Raw genomic sequence first — 20,152 nt, forward strand, 5'->3', positions numbered from 1 at the left:
TTCCTCACAGCACCTACCACTGCCTGAAATTATATTAAACATGTACTGGTTCACTTGGTCCTCTGTCATCCCTGGAGATAGAAGGTCTGCAATGGAAGGGACTCTGTCCATGTCGTTCATGGCTGTTTCACTGGTGCCCACAACAATGCCAGGCATGCGGTGGGTGCTCAGTGAGGATTTGTTGAATGAGGAAGCATACACACGGTCATTTCCCAGGCCCCTGCATATAGCTTTGAAAATTTGAAGACCCTCCAAAAGGCTCTTCCTTTCTTATTCCGCATCCAAATGATCAACACCAAGGCTTAACGCACTTGCATATTTATATGTAATCTTAGCGTTTCCATCAAATATTCCCTTTGTTGGTATCTGGCTGTTAGGAAACTTTGATAGTGTTCCTCCCTATAGCTTTCGTATGTTTTCTCTCTTCTAACAGCAGGAGAAAAACTGAAGGGGGTACAGCTGGCTCCCAGTAACCAACAGGAGATGAAGAATAATGTGGAGAAAGTGCTCCAGTTTGTGGCCTCCAAAAAGATTCGCATGCACCAGACTTCGGCTAAAGGTCAGCGGCCCATCACATCTTTGGGGGATGAGTACACTCAGCTTTACCCAGTGATTATGAGGTTCAGAAGAACCATCCATTGTATAGCCAAGGCTTCTGAGTAGACTGGAATAGCATTAGGCCCATGGCATCATATCATTTATCCATAAAGAGTTACCCTCTTGGGACAGGGGGATCATCAAAATCTGAGTGCTTTGAAAACCTGGATGGAGATAGACATTCTCTATTCATTTTAATTGAATAAAGGTCTGCTTGAGTGTATGTGTGAAGAAAATACAGTAGCAATGACAAGATTGGGATATTAACTTTACAGTGTCTCATTTAAGTAATCAAAAATAAAGACAGATTATGTTTTTCAAGTTCCTTGGGTTTTATGCTCAAGAATTATTTCAAATCATAATAGCTATAGATTTTCCCATCCAGTTTTCCAGAAGAAAAATAGTTTATAGCTTTTAATTTTTGGGATATTGCAGAATATTTCAGGCAAGATGAAAAGGGGCTCTGGGACCTCTGTACATAGCCTGTCTTATAGCTGCAGAACCCCAAAAGGACACTTCCTCAGTCCATATTGAGCCCAGCTGCAAGGAAGCAATCGTTTCGGTGGTCAGAGAGCCCAGGCTCCCTGGCCCTCCCACTGTTTCTCTAGAATTGCTTGTAGGTCTGGGTCTGTTTCAGCTTCAGTTTCTGGGTCTGATTGCCTGTGGCTCTGATGAGAATGAGGGCTGTAGGGAGCCTTCCTTCCATGTTGGATTATTGGTGTTTTCTGTGTTGGGATCATTCAGGTGGGGCAGACACTTAACCATTGAGAGCGCCCTGTAGGAGGTATCAATCAATCATTTTCCAAGCTTTGCATATTTGCAGTGCTATGAAACTAAAAAAATAGGAGTTTTACCCATTTCCTTACTTTAACTTTCACCAGATCTATCACATTGTTTTTTTTTTAATATTTATTTAAAGATTTTATTTATTTATTTGACAGACAGAGATCACAAGTAGGCAGAGAGGCAGGGAGAGAGAGAGAGAGGAGGAAGCAGGCTTCCCGCTGAGCAGAGAGCCCGATGTGGGGCTCGATCCCAGAACCCCGGGATCATGACCTGAGCCGAAGGCAGAGGCTTTAACCCACTGAGCCACCCAGGCGCCCCAATCACATTGTTTTTTTGCGTGCGTTTTCTTTCTAGGGCAAAATTTAGAGTGCTGTAATATCTCTGTTCTGGTCCCCCTGAGGGGTGGGCTTGGGGATCTGGCCCATTAAAGTTAGCTATTTTGAGGGAATACTGCCATTGAGGACATAATTGTCGTTTACCTGGAGAAGTGCAGCAGCTTCCTAATTAGTCTCATTGCCTCGAGTTTTGTCTCCCTCCCCACCGCTCTCCACACTGCAGCCAAAATGATGTTTCTGAGAATTCTGAGAATACATAAGCTCATGCTATTGCTCTGCACGTGCGGGTCCTTAGGAGAAAATTCAAAGTCCATCCTGGGGCTTGCCATGCCCTTTCTGACCCGGCCTCTGATTTCTCCCACTGCGGCCTCACCCTTCACCTGCACCCCTGCACTCCGAGCCCCTCACCCCGCTGTGCTGTTTTCAGTTTCCTCTGCCACAGTGCTGTGCTGCAGAAATATAACACAAGTCTCCTACATAAAACTGAAAAGATCCCAATAGCTACATTTAAAATAAAAAGGAAATGGGAGAAATGAATTTTAAGAAAACATTTTATTTAACCCAGTATATCCAAAATATTATCAGTGCAACATGTAATCAATGTAACAGCTATGAAGGAGATAGTGTGCCTTCTATTTTTTGTGCTAAGTCTAATGAGATATGTTTCAGTCTGACTTTTGTTGTGTGAGGTACTACCCTTGGAGCACATTTCAATTCAGAATCTACCCTCTAAGCGCTCGGTAGCCTCATGTGGCCAGTGGCCCCCATATTGGACAGCATAGCTCTTGTGGGTCGTGCTCTCTCTCACCTCTAGACCTTTACACTTGCTGTTCCCTTTTCTTGGAATACACTTCTCCTTCTCCTCCTTCACCTGACGAACCCACTATTTGTCAATCAAGTCTCAGTTTAAAATTCACTTCCTCTAGGAGTCCTTCCCTGAGACCTCAGGCTGGACAAGATGCCTTTACTTTGTGCTCCCAGAGTATCCTGTTCTTCCACCATAACACATTACCGTACTTCATTATGATTGCTTTTAAACGTTCTGTCATCCTGTTGAACGTGGCTCTGTGAGGACAAAGAGACTTGTGTCACTAGCAAATATGTATTAAATGAATGAACCCTCTGCCTCCCTCTTAGGACCTCTGGGTCTGTTCTGTCCCTCAGATATTGTGGAAGGAAACCTGAAGTCTATCATGAGGCTGGTCCTTGCCTTGGCAGCTCATTTCAAACCTGGCTCCAACAGGACGGTGAGCCAAGGAAGGGACCCCAGAGTCCCTCTGCAGAGTCACCAGCCACACTGTGCCACTGCTGTGGCCCAGGGAGCAGCGGCTGCTCTGGCTGACGTGTGTCATGACATGTCACGGTCAGGACGGGATGTCTTTCGATACAGACAGAGGTAAGGGTCAAAATCTGGGGACGGGATCTTGTTCCTCTCTGATATTTGTGGCAAATGATATCGTCCGATAGATGGACGTGTCACCTAAACAGCCCCACATTGCAGAAAAGAGCGTGGAGTGTGGGGTCAGAGAGGACGTTCCAAGACAGAAAAGCCCTATCAAAAGAGATGTTTACTTTGCAGTTAGAAGAAAGTAAAAATCATATTTGTAATTTTTTGTCCTGGTGCCCAGGATGTTAAATATATACCTTTGGCACAGTGTGTTTTCTTCATGGGGAGATATGTGGGAGCAGTGTTCCAAGTCATCTGGGGGAGTGTCTCTCTAGAATGTATACTCAAGCCAGCTTGTCCTGAAGACCCATGGCAGGAAACATTTTGGGGGTTGTATGTCTGCTGGGGGAGGGCAGGACCCGGGTGTTGCAGAGCCTGGTGCAAATAGTGTGTTTAGGTCTGATTCCCTCCTGGGTGTCCGGTGTCTTTAAGGCAGGGGCTTGGCCTTCCTCCTCTTTCTCCCCTTCGTGCTCTGAGAGTGGCCATCTCTCAGTTCTCGCTGAGTTGACCTGAAGGACTGACACCCTCTTCTTTGCTGGTCCCCTCCGACTTTAGGAACAGCAGCATGGACGAGGAGATCGAGAATCCGTACTGGAGCGTGCGGGCCCTGGTGCAGCAGTACGAAGGGCAGCAGAGGTCCCCGTCCGAGTCCAGCTGCTCCAGGTAACCGTGCTCCTTAGCACGATGGTCCTGGGGGCAGGAGGGGCACATCTCAGAGTTTTCAGCTTCAAGTAGCAACACGACAGGCAGGAAGGCTCCTCGCTCTTTTCTCTTCCCGTCAGTTTATGTTTTGACTTTAAAGGGGTTGTCTTCGCTGCTTTGCAGTTTTGTGCTGGCTGGAAGGTAGGGAGGGTGGCGAGTGGGGAAGTTTCCCACACAGGGAAGCGTTGTGCGGAGCTGAGTGCCAGTGCTCAGCTTTGTCCACAGGGGGGCATGACTGGCAGCCCGGAGGGCCCAGCCCCTGGTTTGGTCTCAGTGGCCAGGGTTTCTGACAGCTGGTTCCATGTACTGCCTCTGTGCCTGAGCTGAACGCTAAGTGTGGCCTGAGAAGGTTCTAGCAAGCGTGTAACAGGAGGAAAAACTGAGCAGAGTTGTCTGAGAACATTAGGATGCTTTCAGCTTGCATTTATAGGGCCGGAATTGTGGCAGATTAGTATGCATTGGTGTGGGCTAAGATGTTTGTGACTCTAGCAGAACGGCCATCTGTAGCACTTAGAGCCAAGTGCAAAGACCAAAACAGGACACACTGCTCTAATAAAGCCTGATCAGTGCCAAGTGTAGTGGCAGAAAAAGATGACTTTCCTGGCTCATGTAAATCGTGCTCCTAAAAATACATCCCAGATCATGTCAACTTATTTACTAACTTCATTTCATTGCTGAATCATTTTTAATTTATGCTCTTATGACCTTTTCTCTCCTACCCAGCCCAGTGTAGTCTGTTCTAGTTAAGTCTAATTGTTCTTTGTCTTATATGTATTTTAAGTGCATTTATTTTCTTTCTTACTGTTTCTTTTCCACATAAAATTTCATCTTAGATTGATAGACCATTTAATTTGTTGCAGTCACATGGAATTCTTTCCAGCATTTTAATATACTGATAACTGTATCAGTATATTAATACTTTAATTTTTACATTTAGTAAATTGCTTTTTTATTTATAAAATTCACATAATATAAAATTAGCCACTAATCATTTTAAAGTGTGCCATTCAGTGGCATTTAGTATCTTCATAATGTTGTGTGATCATCACCTCTGTCCAGTTCAAAGACATTTTCATCACCCCAGAAGGAAACCCTGTACCCATTGGGCAGTAGGTGTGCTAGTAATGAGAATCTGAACCATTTCTTCCTTGCTTACCGCTTAGGCTATCACTGGGTACAGAGTCAAAGGACATTTCATTTATAATGAGATCTGTTGCTTCCTGCATGGCTACAGGCCTTTCACTTTTTTGTGCCTGCCAGAGTTAAAGTGAGAGAGAGCCAGACAGAGACAGACAGAGAGCGCTAGAGAGAGCGAGTGCTAGAGGAGAGAAGTCTGGATGTCTTCCTGAGAACACCTGCTTCCTTCCTTTCTGGCAGGAGAACTCAGACTGGGGTAGGGGCTGTGACACAGTGCCAATTAGGGACCTCCTGGAAATCGGGCTGCAGTGGGCAGTGACCGTTTTTCTGGGAGAGGGGTCAGGTAATGAGTCTCATTTCCGGTCTGTCGCTCCTTCCTGCTTTTTTGTCATTTTCTTCTAAGCTGACGTCTCACATCTTTGGGATGCTGGGTCAGTTGGGTTTTCCACAGTAAGCTCCCGGGACCCAGGAGGCTCTGGAACATTCTGCCCGCCCACCCCCCTTCCTCAGGGGAGGTCACCTCATGGCTCAGTGACCCATGAAGGCCGGAAGACCTCGCGATGTGACTGTGAACGGGGAAAGGTGTCCCCCCGCTCCTGGCCGCCTGTTGCTCCGTAGACCTCGGGCCGGCCTCCTACTGTGTCCACGCAAAATGATCCTTAGTTGGGAAACGAGAACACATGCAACGCCTGGGGGAAGGCTGGAGGAGAACTGCGTTCGGAGGGTTTGCGGGCGCGACCCTGCGTCTCCTCCAGGCCAGGCCCCCGCTCCGAGGAGGAGCCGGGTGACACCGGCCCCGACCGCCGCCGTCGCGAAGGGAGGGGTCGGTGCGGAAAGGGCGTTTCCAGCCCCGGGGTGCCCACCCCTCCCCGGGGCTCGGCGTCCGCGGCCCCGCCCCTGCCCGAGCGCAGGGCTCCCGCTCGGCCTCCCAGCCCGCCCCGCCCGTGCCGGGTCCGAGCCCCGCGCTGCCCGCGGCGCTGACAGCCTGGAAGCGGGGGCGGCGAGGGGAGGGGCGGGAGGCGCGGGAGGGGCAGGAGGCGGCTTGGAGCCGGGGGCGCCCGCACGCTCGCCGCCGGGACCGACAGCGCAGCGGGAGCCGCGGGCAGCGCTGCCCCGCGCGGGCGATGGGGTGAGATGCCCGCGCCCGGGGGCACGCCCGGAGCCGCGCGGCCGCAGACGCCGCGATGCCGCCGCCAGGGACCCGCAGCCTACGAGGGGAGGCGGCTTCCGCCCAGGCCGGGCTGCTGCGGCGTCTGAGCGGCCGGGACCGCGCGCCTCAGTCCCGGGAGCATCCCCGACCCCGGGGCGGAGACGCCCGCCTCTCTGCCCTTCCGACTCTCTCCCGCGGTCGGGGCCAGCGGCTCTGGTAGCCGGCCTGCCCGTGGAGTGGTTCTGCGGGCCCCAGCGCGGGGAGACATGCCCGAATTCGGGAGCGCCGTGACTCCCAGCCTCCCGCTTCACCCGGGGAAACGGGCTCGCTGAAGCCGCAGCCAGGAGGGGGACCATGGGAGGGACGCAAGTGAAATGGTGAGCAGAAGCCACTTTGGCTTTGGAGGCGTGGGGGTAAGGCGGGGGGCACGGGCGGGCGCAGGGCCAGGACCGGAGGATGCTCTTGGCCAGAGACGGACCGGGATGGGTGGGGGCGCTGTACTGCGAAGGACAGGCTGCTGGTCTGGGATTATCAGTACAAAATACACTGGGTTTAGGAAACTGGAGCCAGCATAGGGGCGGGAGGAGCGGCCCTTCACCTTGTCCTGTCTCTGCTGTGGGAGGGCACTTCAGGAGTAAACAGGACGCTTTCTTACCACCCATTACCCATTTTCTAAAAATTGATTTTACTCTGATTTGGACTTTGCTGCTGGATCGTTTGTCTGACCCTAAGACTGGAGAGATGTCAGACCTGTGGGAATTAAGAAATCAATCAGCCAAATCTTATTTGTAGTCAGTTCCCTGATTTGAGGGGATTATGATGGCAGGTGGGGCATTACTTGTTTACAAAGTCGGGGTTCTGAGCTCATCGGGAAGAGCCCAAGCCACCTAACTAATTAGCATTAAAATACTTTTCTGTGACCTGAAGCAGTTGACTGAATGCCCCGTCCTCCTCCCGGAGGTTCTTCTTGGGGATGTAGCAAGATTGCTGCTCTGACCTGAGTCTCAGGGTTTTTCTTCCACGGGTCCTTCTCTTTTGACTTGGCCACCTAGTTTCATGGTCTTACCTCTCTGTGGCCTCACTCGCTGGCAGCCTCAAATTCAAGAAAGAAATGTTGTTTTCCTTTGGCTGTGCTGCCACTCCCCCGGTGGGGTTGGGTATGCAGACATCCGCCTCCTTCTGCCCTTATATGGGAGACAACTTACTTAAGAGGGGGGAGGTGGAGCTGAGCATGCGTCTCTGCTTTCGGGCAAGCAGTTTTCCAGCATCCTGGGTTCACACTCCTCTTCCCACCCCCACCCCCCTGCGTCTCACACATACCCACTGTGGTCCAGCCAAATGCAGGCAGTGGAACGTGTCAACCATAGCACCTTGTCAGCTAAGGAAGTGTCATTTTATCATTTCTCAAAGAGGAGCAGCTAATACAGGCCTCTTTCTGCAAGGGGTCCCCATTTCTGTAGGAAGGGAATGCAGAGGCCTGAATACTCATAAATCTGTTATGAGGACAGACTGCCCTTACACTAATGCCCTCCCCACAGTTACTTCCTGTTGGCCTGGAAATCAGATGGCCTAAGTGGTGAAAGATGGATCAGCAATTATCTTTTCTACATACTGCTTCTTGCCACCTTTCTACCCCTTGTCTACTAAGGTTATGGATCTATAGATAGGGTTAAGTGACTTTCCTTAATTTGAAGCAAAAAACTGTAAATTGTTTTCTAAGGTTCTAATAAGGATGAGAATGTATTAGTGGTTGAGGTCATTCCCACCAAAGCCCTTAAACTTGGACAACGAAGAGGAAGAGACACTAGTCCTCAAACTGCTTTCAAGGTTTTTGAAATCTCCGAATATAACCCCTTGTGCTCAGCTCTTGTTTTTCCTGGTTTCTAGGAAGACAAAACGTTAACTCCTGATCGAGGCTGTGAGGATTAGCCTGGGTGACTTCAGGGGCGCATTAAGTGGGTCAGTGAGTCTTAGACACTTTCACTGTTGTCTGGGTGATGGATTTGGAAAGAATTCCTGAGAGGGGGCCGGGCCTGGAGACCCCACAGCCCCTGAGATTGTTTCAGAGCTGATGTTCTCAAGGTGCGGTGCAAAGAAGAAAGGCCCTTCAGATTCCTTTTCCCTGTCAGATGGAAATGTCAGCCTCACATTCCCATCTTGTCTTGAGGAGTTGCTGTTGTTTTGCAACTTTGAAATTCATCTTCCCTGAAAATCTCAGCGGTTCCCTCCGAGGCTAATAGTTGTAGCAGAACTTAAGAATTGTTGAGAGATTTCTGATGATAATTTGCAAAGATAATTTGCAAAGAGATTTCTGATGATAATTAGCAGGATCTGAATAACTCTTTGGTGGTCCAATCAAGTAAACCTTTCCCTTTCCCTATCAGGTCTTTTCCCCTTTTCCTTCTGATTCCCCCTTTTCTTGTCACTTCTTGTCCTTGTTGATGTGTCATTGCCTTTTTGCCCAGCCTGGCAACTGTCCACAGTCCCAGCAGTTTCTCACCGTGAATTACCCTCAGCATTGTCCCCTCTTTTGAGATCAGCCTAGAGCTGATCTGCCATGTTACTCTGCTGGTGATGCTTGTTTCTTTGAGTAGATTTTCCTTCCAGCTCCCAAAGCTACTAAGACACACACTATATCAGTATTTGAATCTGGGCCCAGGAATGGTGGTAGAGCAGGTGGTGGTGGTAAGTTTAAAAAAAAAAAAAAAAAAGAGCAAACAAAATAAAACTTGACATTCTTTAAGATGCTAGATTACCCATCCTGGTAAATCTGTGCTTTGTGAATTAGGCTTCAAGGCAGCCTTGCTGTGGAAAAGACTTCCTAAGACTGGGTCATTCACTTAGCATTCATTTCATTCATTCAGTAAGTTCATCCTGTGCTCATTCAACAAATGTTTGTTCCTACTGTGGCTGGGGACTATGTTAGACAGTAGGAGTAAGATAATCAGAACATGTCTCTGGGATAAATTATGACAGTAGGCTTCTAAACAACTCCTCAGGGGCACCTGGATGGCCCAGTCAGTTAAGCATCCAACTCTTGGTTTTGGCTCAGATCGTGATCTCAGGGTCATGAGATCGAACCCTGCGTCAAGGTCCACACCGAGCACAGAGTTTGCTTCAGACTTTCTCTCCCTCCCCACTGCGCTCCCTCTCCCAAATAAATAAATCTTTTTTTTTTCTTTAAAGATTTTATTTATTTATTTGACAGAGAGAAATCACAAGTAAGCAGAGAGGCAGGCAGAGAGAGAGGAGGAAGCAGGCTCCCCGCCGAGCAGAAAGCCCGATGCGGGGCTCGAACCCAGGACCCGGGATCATGACCCGAGCCGAAGGCAGCGGCTCAACCCACTGAGCCACCCAGGCGCCCCCAAATAAATAAATCTTAAAAAAAAATATTGTTCGTAATAATTGTTTCTCTTCCTTTTCCTTCCATCACAGCCTGACTTCACCCAGTCCTATCCACAGTGCAAAGAGCGAATCCATTATAACTCAGTCGGAGGAGAAGGCAGATTTTGTGATGATTCCCGCTGAAGGAATAGAGAACAGAACAGGTACTATCTGTCAGCGTGCCTGGGTTGGCTCAAGGACCAGCCCTCGTCTTGAAGTGTTTGGGGGTCCTGATTATCTACCTGTAAACTCCCTGGCCTTCTCCCTCTCCGTAGTCTGTGCGTGCTGGGTCAGCTCTAGGGGCTCTGATGACTTTGAGACAATGAACGTGGTTATCCTCTTGCAGAACAGCACTTTGGATGTCGTAACCGTCAAAAATCTTACAACAATGTAGATGGGCCATTCCTCTGCCGGCTGCCTGTGAATTAGGATATGACTTTGGGGCAATCCAAAGCCTTATTCAAGTAAACAGTTTTTATTATCCCTCTGTTACAGAAATAATTTCAGTAAGTCCTTGACTTACATTTGAACCAGGAATATACAGTATGAGCTGAGGCGTCTGTGAGAGTATAAAGACCGGGACTACATTAGACGCTGGTGTGACAGCCACAGAAGGGACCACAAAGGTTCCCCTTTGTTTAGACTTCCTCTGTTTCAGGCTCTCCTTTTTCTCACGTAAACATAGAGGGAAGCATACAAGAAGCAAAGCATGTGATTTCAGTAGAGTTTTATTCATCTGTAAGGGTTGTAGTGAAACTGAAACCCTCAGAAGGAAAACCGGGCTTAAATTCTTGCCTCTAGCCGTGGAATTAGCACCGAAGAGTCAGTCCTGTGACTGATCCAGACACCCCTGGGGCCTTGGGGAGGGAGAGCATTTACTGAGTGAGAGCTCTGGGTCAGGCACTGCAGAGCCCTGCTCATGGCTCAGCTCATTCAATCTTCACAGCAACCCAGAGGAATTATCCTTATTACATTCACGCTTATGAATGAAGACACTTACTCGGAGAGTTTATACTCTTCTGAATTCCGGAATGCATTTTTAATAGCCGAGCACACAATTAGATGGGATAAAATAGACAGACAAGGAAATAAGAGCAAAGAGACCGTAAACGTAGGAAAATAAAATGAACCCACGGAGCGAGATTGAATACTTTGTGCACGTGTGCTCTCATTAGTTTGGTTCCTGTGTGACTCACACAGCGTCCTAGGTGAAGGGGGCTTCGGGCAAAGGAATATGAACTTGGAGGCTCCCCTCTGAAGCTCCACAGCAACCAACGAGAATTTGTTTTTCACTGCGACTGGCAGCTCCTGTCTTTGTACCTGGCAGAATCTAGCTTCAGGGACGCCAGTTCCAGAGAATTAAGAGTAGGGTCTGTGTGTCCCATACCAAGACTCCCCAGGAGGGAATCTTATTACTTCTTAAAGGTTCTGCGGGGGATCTGTTTCCCCAGCCTCGGGAGCCCGAGTTCATAGCCCAGTTCCTTATATCTCGCAGCCCCACCTGGTGGATAGTCCCGTTTGCATCTTGCGGACAGGCTCGGAAGGCAGGTGACCTGAACCCGTGAACGCAGGGGACTGTGAACGCTTTCCGCTGGAAACTCTTCTTCAGCATGAACTGTACTCCCTCCTTTCATTTTGCAGAGGAGACAGACTCTCCGTTCTCCCGAGACTGGCGCCCGGGCAGCCCCAGAACTTACCTGGAGACCTCATGGGAGGAACAGCTGTTGGAGCAACAAGAACATTTGGAAAAAGAAATGGAGGAAGCAAAGAAAATGATATCAGGATTACAGGTAGCTCTTTGCCATGTGGTTTATTCTCAGTCACCGACTGATGCTTATTTTTAAGTCACGAGGATCAGTCGAAAATCATTTTTCAGTTTCGTATGACGTCAGAGTTGAATGGGGAGTTTAGACAGAGTAGTACTCGAAGAGCAGAAAATTCTTTCTGTATGGGTGCTCCCAAATGGACCTTGCGGACTCTCGCTGACTGCACAGCTGTTGGGATTTCTGCAAGCCTGGGAGCCATTACCCAACCCTTCTTCTGGCTCTTTGCTTATAGGCGGGTTTCACCTGTCCACAGCTACGGACCTGCAGTCGTGGGCCTTCGCCAGAGATTGGCAGTGGGAACAGTCTAGAATTTGTTCCTAGGAATTCTCTCGCAGGAAGAGCACAAGGGCCAATAATGCGGCAGTTCTCCATCTGAGTCTAGCTGAGGGATTTAGCTCCCTCCTAATGCGTTTGCAAGAGGTTGCCAAGCCATAATGATCAGGTAACAGGTTTTCCTCGAGCAACAAAGCCCTTCAGTCTTTTCTATACCTTCGTGCCAGCTCGGCAATTCTCCCCCTGAGGCCCACTGACCCACTTGACTTAGTTCCTACCCTGAGTGACCCCCCCCCCCCCCCCCCCCCCCGCCAATCCTCTGTCTTTGTGCATCTGTCCCTGTTTTTGGGCAAAGGAATATGAACTTGGAGGCTCCCTTGTCATGTGCTGATGACCCTGAAATTGCCTAGGAATATTCCTTTCTGTTCGTGCTGGGAACGGCCCTGCTTCTGAATTGTCAGATATTTATGGATACGTAAACAAAGCCCACATTATGTGAGTGGCTCTGGCAGCCGGTAGGTGGTGGAGGGCGTGCTCCCAGCCAGCCAGCAGCAGGGTGGGGACACAAAGGGTGCCGGAAGAAAGAAGGAGATTGGTGCTGGGGAGAAACAGTTTGCATAATGTATGCCGCTGGAGCTGAGAAGGGTTGGAGGAATGTTTACTGCCTAAACATTCCCAAGGAGAGTTGTTGATTTTTCCCCATTGGCTTTGTTATTTTTTAAATGTCTGCCTTTGAGATCTCTTATCTGCCACTCCACCAAGGACTGGTTTAATTAATGTGTGCTAACTTTGGGATTACACCCAACCAGCTCTTTCCCAGGATGGTTCGCAGTATATGAACACAGATATCCATCCGTTTGGCTTTCGGTTTAGTTTGCATTTTTCAGTTTGGGAGAAATCCGATGGCAGATTAGACAGAAAGAGAAGAGATTTGACAGGCAGAAAGTCAGCACCCTAATATTCCCTGCAAACAGAGTTGCTTTAATTCACAGCCACATGATCACAATGAGAATTCAGTTCCATTATAGAATACAATGGGGCTCACAGCATCCACTGGGCTCCTTAACTCTTTCAGTGGTGAGGGAGTTGCGTGCTAAGCCACGACCAGGATTGATGACTTATTAGCGTACCTCAGTTAGAGCCCACTGAACACTTTGCCACTAACAGAGTTAATGTGTCTATGATGTTGCTCTCCCTTAGCTCCCTGTGGTGTCATACTTGTCTTATACCTCTTGCCACGCTCCAGGGGATAGCCAAATTCATTTGATTTACTAATATTTTATAATTAGTTAGTGCTTGATAGACCAACCAGTGGCTGATTTTAAACAGTTTTTGTATACCAGCATTTGTGATGTAATTAGTGTTACATTTACTGAAATGGGATTTAACCTCTGTAACTCTTTTTTTTTTAAGATTTTATTTATTTATTTCATAGACAGAGATCACAAGTAGGCAGAGAGGCAGGCAGAGAGAGAGGAGGAAGCAGGCTCCCTGCTGAGCAGAAAGCCCGGTGCAGGGCTCGATCCCAGGACCCTGGGATCAGGACCTGAGCTGAAGGCAGAGGCTTTAACCCACTGAGCCACCCAGGCTCCCCATAACCTCTGTAACTCTTGATTGAATTGGGACAGAATTGAAATATAAAAAGGGGACGCACTCTTAAATCTTCCACTGAGCTGATAGGTCTCATAATCCTACCTGCATGAGCAGTTCAGGTTTTTTGAGTGCTAAAGAATACAGTTTTGGGGGTCTTCTTGAGGAATAAGGTTACAGATTATGAGTACAGTTGATCTTTGGACAACTTGTGGGGGAGGTGACTAGGGGCACCAACTGCCTGCACAGTTGAAAATCTGTATATGAGTTTTCCCCAGAACTTAACTACTAACAGCCTACTGTTGACCGTAGGTTTACTGAAAACATAAAGAGTTGATTAACCCCTGTTTTGACTGTTGCCGGTATTACATACCGTGCTCTTAAAGTAAACTAGAGAATAGCAAATGTTAAAATCATAAGGAGGAGAAAATATGCTTTCAGAACTGTAATGTATTTTGTAAAAAAAAAAAAAAAAATTTATATCAGTGGACCTGTGCAGTGCAAACCCGTGTTGTTCAGCTGTACAATATTAGAGCGGGGCTTTGGGATGGTCAGTGCCTGTGAAGGGCCCTAGGGTCTGTGCTTCCTTAGCTTCAGGGTAAGTGTGCCTCCCCCACCCCCCACACACTCTGTTAAAGCAAAGCCTGGTGTGGGGAGCGAAATGAGGAGGACATCTCTCAATAGGTTTTCCTTCTTGTTCTATACAGGTTGCCCTAGGGAGTAAAAATTCAGAGTTATTAAAACAAACAGAAATCCAACAAACCCAAGTCAGTGCTCTAAATGTTTTTTTTTTTTTTTTTTAAAGATTTTATTTATTTATTTGTCAGAGAGAGAGGGAGAGAGAGCAAGCACAGGCAGACAGAATGGCAGGCAGAGGCAGAGGGAGAAGCAGGCTCCCTGATGAGCAAGGAGCCCGATGCGGGACTTGATTCCAGGACGCTAGGATCATGACCCGAGCCGAAGGCAGCTGCTTAACCAACTGAGCCACCCAGGCGTCCCTGTATTTTTTTTTTTTTTAAGATTTTTTTCTTTCTCAGTAATCTCTACACCTATCCTGGGGCTCAAACACACAACCCTGAGATCCAGAGTCGCACGCTCTACAGACTGAGCCAGCCAGGCGCCCCTAAATGTGTTTTAAATAATTCATTGTGGTAACCTTCTCTAAGGAAAGGCAATTCTTACTGCTTTTAGTTCACTTTCTAGGTAGTAGAATTCAGTTTGAGCAGCTGGGGCCACGGAGCCTTGGAGTGAAGGATTCAGGCACATCCCGGAAGATGAAAGGGTCCTAAGTGTGGGCCCGATAAAAGGAACTCCTAAGAGACCCAAGATAAAAAATTCGAGGTATCAAAGGACCAAAAATTACCAAGGAGATTTCCACGGGAAGCTCAGTTGTGATTTCAGTTTAGGCTAAGCTTAGCAAGGTCAACTCTGGACTCCATCATCTGATGGGAGTCAGGTTTCTTTCTGTTTCTGTGATTTTTCAGGCCTTACTGCTCAATGGATCCTTACCCGAAGATGAACAGGAGAGGCCCCTGGCCCTCCTTGAACCAGGAGTCAATCCTGAGGAACAACTGGTGAGTTCCTTGTCTGTGACTGGACTCCAGATAAACCGGTTTATGTGTTTGATTTGCTTTTAGCTTTTGACTCTGTTGTCCTCACCTTCTTGAAATGTTCTCTTCCCTGACCCCACCTCTCCTGTTTTCCTCATGTATTTTTGACTGTTTCTTCCATTCTCCCTCCCTCTCCTCATCAACAAATTTACTGAGCGCCAGCTATGCCTGGCACAGCTTCCTGGTACTGGAGATACGGTGAGGACAAAGCAGACCTACGACCCCACCCTCACAGAGCTCACATTCAAGTTCCCTTTGAACCTCCTCAGAGTTCCCCTGGGGGCCCCTGCTGTCGGATCTGTTCACTTGGGCGGTGTTATCTGCCTCCCTGGCGTCATACACTTCCCACCCTGTTTCTCAGATACTGATTTCTAGCTCGGCTCTCCCTGCGGAGCTGTAGGCTGGCATGTGCGGCATGTAACCACAGCCCATCATCTCCACTTCCGGGTCCCATAAGCATCTCACTACCTTGAGTCCTAAATTAAACGGCTTTTCTCTCTCCACCACCAAAACTACTTGTCCCTTTGCACTATGTTTCTGATCGCTACCCACCCCCACCAGATACCCAAAACTGAACATCATCCTTGCATCCTTCTGGCCCTTCCCTCTGTGTCCGGTAGGTCACCCAGCTCTGCCCATTCCCCTTTAAATTATTTTCATCCACTTCTCTCCTTTCGCAAAACCACGACCTTAATTCAGTCCTCCATCCAGTATGCTAGCAGCCTTCCAGCTGGTTTTCCTGATTCCTCTCCTGTCCTCCTCTAATTCATTTTCTATAAAACAGCAACAATAAAATTTACCTCCAAGGCAAGAGTCATTTTATCATCCCTTTGCTTTTCCTCTGAGCCCCTGTACCTAGTACACAGGCACTTGTCTGAATTTCATCCACAGTCCTTTCCTTTCCCCTCCCCCCGCTTGTGCTTCCCCCAAAGGGGAGGGGCTGTTTCCTGTTCTCTGTATTCAGGTAGGAGGCTATCATTGGAAAAGGTACCCAGTAAATACTTGCTGAATGAATGACCTCTGAATCTCACGGCGTAGCTGCATAGACATCTCTTTGTGCCTTATATTTAGATTATAATCCAGAGTCGTCTGGATCAGAGTATGGAGGAGAATCAGGACCTAAAGGTATGTCAGAACACGTGCCTTTTTCCCTTTGAAAAAAATTATGGGAATATCACACACCAGCGTCAGAACAGTGACAGGTATGAGGGACGGGATGCAGACTTAGCACTTTGGCTGTGTCTGTTTTAGATCTTTGATTGAAAGAGAGAGATATGTCCTGAATATGGCAAAAATGTAATGTCTTTTGAGTCTTGGTGGTAATAGGTATCTATGTCATTGGTTCCACCTCTCTTTGTGTTTTCAATGTTTCATAATTTTTCTTTTTTAATTAAAAATGGGTCTAATATCAATATGGTCATTTTCTTTTTTTTTTTTTTTTAAGTTTTTAGTTCATTTACTTGAGAGAGAGGGAATGTGAATGAGAGCACGAGGTGGGGGGTGGGTCAGAGGGAGAGCGAAAAGCAGACTCTCTACTGAGCAGAGAACCTGACTAGGGGCTGGAGCCCAGGACCCTGAAATCATGACCTGAGCCAAAGGCAGATGCTTAACTGACGAGTCACCCAGGTGCCCTCAGTATGGTCTTTTTAAGATAATTTTTAAATAATTTATACTATATTAATTTCAGGTGTATAACATTTGATATGTGTATATATTATGAAATGATCACCATTATAAATGTAGTTAACATCCACCACCACACAGAGTTACACATTTTTTTCTTTTAATGAGAACTTTCAACATTTATTATCTTATCAACTTTCAAATACATGATACAGTAATATTAATCATAGTCTAGTATGGTCCTTTATAAAGACTTCTTCCCAGAATGCTTCTAGTTCAATGGGTTTTAACTTTTTTGGAGTCATAGCTATATGACTAAAGCCATTAGCACTCTCCAGGATATGCACAAGTATGTGCTCACGCACTCACTGACTTGAATTTTTAATAGAATTACTTTCGAGTCCATCTGTGGAGCCCATGTTAGGAATTTCCTATTTTAGATATGTTAATTCCAAACTCTTAATGTGATGCCATAGGAAAGAAGAGAGCAGGGTCTTCAGTATGGGTGTTCCTCTCCTAAAATCTTCCCTAGTGACAATTATATGCGTGTCTTTAATCTATTGTAAGGGATGGATAATTAGTATTTCATTATTGGGCTAAATGTGTCTTTGTTTGGTTTATAAAGAATAATGCCCACTTGGAGAATCCGAAGGACTCTATCCCTTTGTGGAACACATGACACTGGGGATAGGCACGTGAAGATATGATTGTGTGTTTCAGTAAGGGAGACCTAGATTATCATGATTAGGTTTTCCTGTTAGTGAAGAGGGCTAACTGTAGGAATGAGAGTCTGTGGGAATGTGTGGTATCTTTCTTGACAAGACGCTTTTCTCTACCCGCATTTGGGCCTGGGTAGCACAGGGAAGGATGGGATGGGTCTCGTTCTTGTCTCTGTGAGGCCGCCTTTACTGTTTACTGGACCAGATCTGCTTTCTGCCTCAGGAGAGGGTTAGTTGTTCATGGAATGGCTCTCTGAGTTTTGTGTTCCTACTGACAGAATGAGGTAATGCTTCTGATGCAACCCAGATGCCGCCATCTGATCTAACTATATTTGGTTTGCAGAAGGAGCTGCTGAAATGTAAACAAGAAGCCAGAAACTTACAGGGGATAAAGGTAAAAAGGAAGACATTTAACCCTTTAAATAAACTCTACCCAGTAAACCTGTCTACTACAGAGCGTGGGTGGGAGGAGGATAATTGGGTCTGGGGTCTTGTATACATTTGCAGGAGCCTTGGGCAGGTGGAGTGATACTAGGAAGTATCACTTTGTGGATGAAAAGTGAGATATGTTGGGAAAAACACCAGTGTTTTGCTGAGGCTAATTTCTGACGGTTACGACTTGTTACGCTGTCCCTTCCCTCTGTGCCACCCTCACAGTTTTTATATGTAAAAACAACCAGTTTTTATAGTTTTCTTCAGTTCTAAAGTAGAATGTCCTCTTAAACATTGTAATTTACTTAGTGTTTGAGTAGGTAATAGTATTTAATGGCTTGAAGTGAAGATGGTGTGAAAAGATCATCCCTGAAAAGTCTGTCTTCCAGCCCTGTCCCCTCCCCCCACTCAGTCACTTAGTTCTCTTTCCTGGAGGTAACTTACAGTTATCAATAAATATGCGTGTATATGATTTTTTCCCCCAATAATAGTGTATTATACATACAGCTTCACATGTTGCTCTTTTTTCACTTAGTAGCATATCTTGGAGATCATTCTATTTCAGTACATAAAAACCTTCCTAGATCTTTTTTATGGCTGAATAGTATGCCAGTATATATTTATATGATCATGTAATCAGTTCCTGTTGATGGTCTTTTAGGTTATCTCCAGTCTTTTGCTAATACAGTGATCTAGCTAGCAGTTTTGAATATATGTTGCTTTTCTCCCGTGGGAATGCATCTGTTGCATAAACACCTAGAAACGTGAAAGGATGTTCTTAAGCTGCTGTCTTCCCCTCTTCCCTGCACTCCTGTTCACGGGCAGACTGGAGCACAGCTCCTCAGCGTTTGTCAGAGTCAGAGTATATTTCATAGCCTTGATCCTTTGAGATATGTCAGAAAACAAAGCGTTCCATGCTCAGATGAGTTTGAGAAAGGCCCTGTAGGCTGGAAGAGTCCCATACTAGAGGACCTGAGAAAGTCTGCCATAAAAAGTTTGGAATTATTAACCACAGAAGTGCCTTTTCTCCCATGCAACACTTACTAACACTTTGGGAAATGTTCTCTGAACTGCTGATGCCAAGCGCATCTTGGACAACCTTTGGCGCATACTGCCATGGCTGACAGCATACTTATGAACGGACCCTCACCTTCTCCAGAGCCCACCCCATTTTTCTTTGCATTCTGTAAAGAGAGGAAAATCAAGGCAAACACACTGCAGTGCAGCTCCAGTCCCGAGTTCCATGTGAGGTCACCATGGTTGGAAAAGTGTGTTCTAGCCGATCTTTTTAAGTGTGTACATCCCACAGTTCTTAGGCATGGTAGGAACCAAGAGTGTCTAAGCTGAGAGACAGCACCCTGAAGCTGGTAAGATCATAGGATACTGGGAAGAGAAACATAAGTCCAAGAGGAGTTCTGAGCATGGAAATACAATCCCAGTCCTGGTCTAGACTAGGCATTGGAAAGCAATGGGAGCAGGCTGAGAGGGATTCCAGGGATTCTCTCTGACCGGGGTGGCAGGCAGAAGTAGGGCCCAGCCCTCTAGGAGATGGGGATTTGGCAGAGAAGGAGAAGGAAAAAGAGCTTATCTAGACTCAGTATTTATATAGCCTAGATACAGATGAGAAAGCCAGGGTGAGAGGAAAAAGAGAGCCTTGTCCATGGTCGCCATCATGAAGGCAAGCAATAGACTGGTAATTTGAATCTTGGTCTGTTGGATCCCAAAGGCCACCGACTCTCTCTCTGGCATCATGCTGGCAGGAAGGCAGTGGAGGGTAGGGGTGAGTAATAGGTGGAGGAGAAAGCGGGTTTCAGTCAGCTAGGTAGGACAGTGGATAGGACTTTTCTTTAGGTGCTAGCATCCGGGAGAGGGACAGAAGAATCCCTGCTCATCTCCTTATAGCAAGACCTCATATTCTTTCCATCTCCTAGTTTGCCTGAACTAATGCTGGATACGCAGTAAGGGTTTAAAACTTGTAGTGATGACTGGCTGACTGATTGATTGGGACCACAGTAATGAGTGAGCTTTTGTTCCCCAGGACGCCTTGCAGCAGAGGTTGACCCAACAGGACACCTCTGTTCTTCAGCTCAAACAAGAACTGCTGAGGGCGAATATGGACAAAGATGAGCTGCACAACCAGAATGTGAGCTGCATGAATGAACTCTGACCTCACGGAGCCCCAGGAGCAAAATAGGATACATGAAGTCCTGTTTGATCTGCCATCCTGACCTCTTAGCTTATTTCTGAGACGCCCGTCCTCCGTCCTCCGTGTCTGCAATTAGTCTTACTTCCTGTTAGAGTCATCTCTGCCCTCGGCTGAAAGCCCACACCTCCCTGGCCTCGAGCCCTTCAATTCTGAGCACGCTGAGACAGAGACAAAACCGTGGTGCTACCATTTGATTATCTTACTAAAGAAACGGAGAGCAGCTGTGTGTTTTCACCATAGCCGTGTGCTCTCTGTGCTCTGTGCCCTCGCAGCCAGCATCAGCTCTGGTTAAGGTGTGGTTGGCTTCCTACCGGGCGTGGCAGACAATACCTCTG

General features: G+C 47.2%; 1 protein-coding gene across 6 annotated transcripts in view; it reads left to right on the plus strand.

Moving 5' to 3' along the window:
• The window catches only part of DIXDC1 (DIX domain containing 1), a 76,306-nt gene that overhangs the window by 39,889 nt on the left and 16,265 nt on the right, over positions 1–20,152 (plus strand). For 2 of the 6 annotated variants that reach the window (XM_047747484.1, XM_047747488.1), the window contains 9 exons: positions 434–559; positions 2,883–3,114; positions 3,721–3,828; positions 9,590–9,702; positions 11,180–11,328; positions 14,712–14,801; positions 15,909–15,962; positions 17,523–17,573; positions 19,650–19,754. In XM_047747484.1, coding sequence (XP_047603440.1) covers positions 434–559; positions 2,883–3,114; positions 3,721–3,828; positions 9,590–9,702; positions 11,180–11,328; positions 14,712–14,801; positions 15,909–15,962; positions 17,523–17,573; positions 19,650–19,754 — 1,028 coding nt within the window. Of the gene's footprint in view, positions 1–433; positions 560–2,855; positions 3,115–3,720; positions 3,833–6,052; positions 6,532–9,589; positions 9,703–11,179; positions 11,329–14,711; positions 14,802–15,908; positions 15,963–17,522; positions 17,574–19,649; positions 19,755–20,152 lie in introns of those variants that run through there. The other 4 variants (XM_047747485.1, XM_047747489.1, XM_047747490.1 and 1 more) reach the window with 3 other exon arrangements.

The sequence above is a fragment of the Lutra lutra genome, chromosome 10 (genome assembly GCF_902655055.1).
Source record: "Lutra lutra chromosome 10, mLutLut1.2, whole genome shotgun sequence".
NCBI classification, from domain to species: Eukaryota; Metazoa; Chordata; class Mammalia; order Carnivora; family Mustelidae; genus Lutra; species Lutra lutra.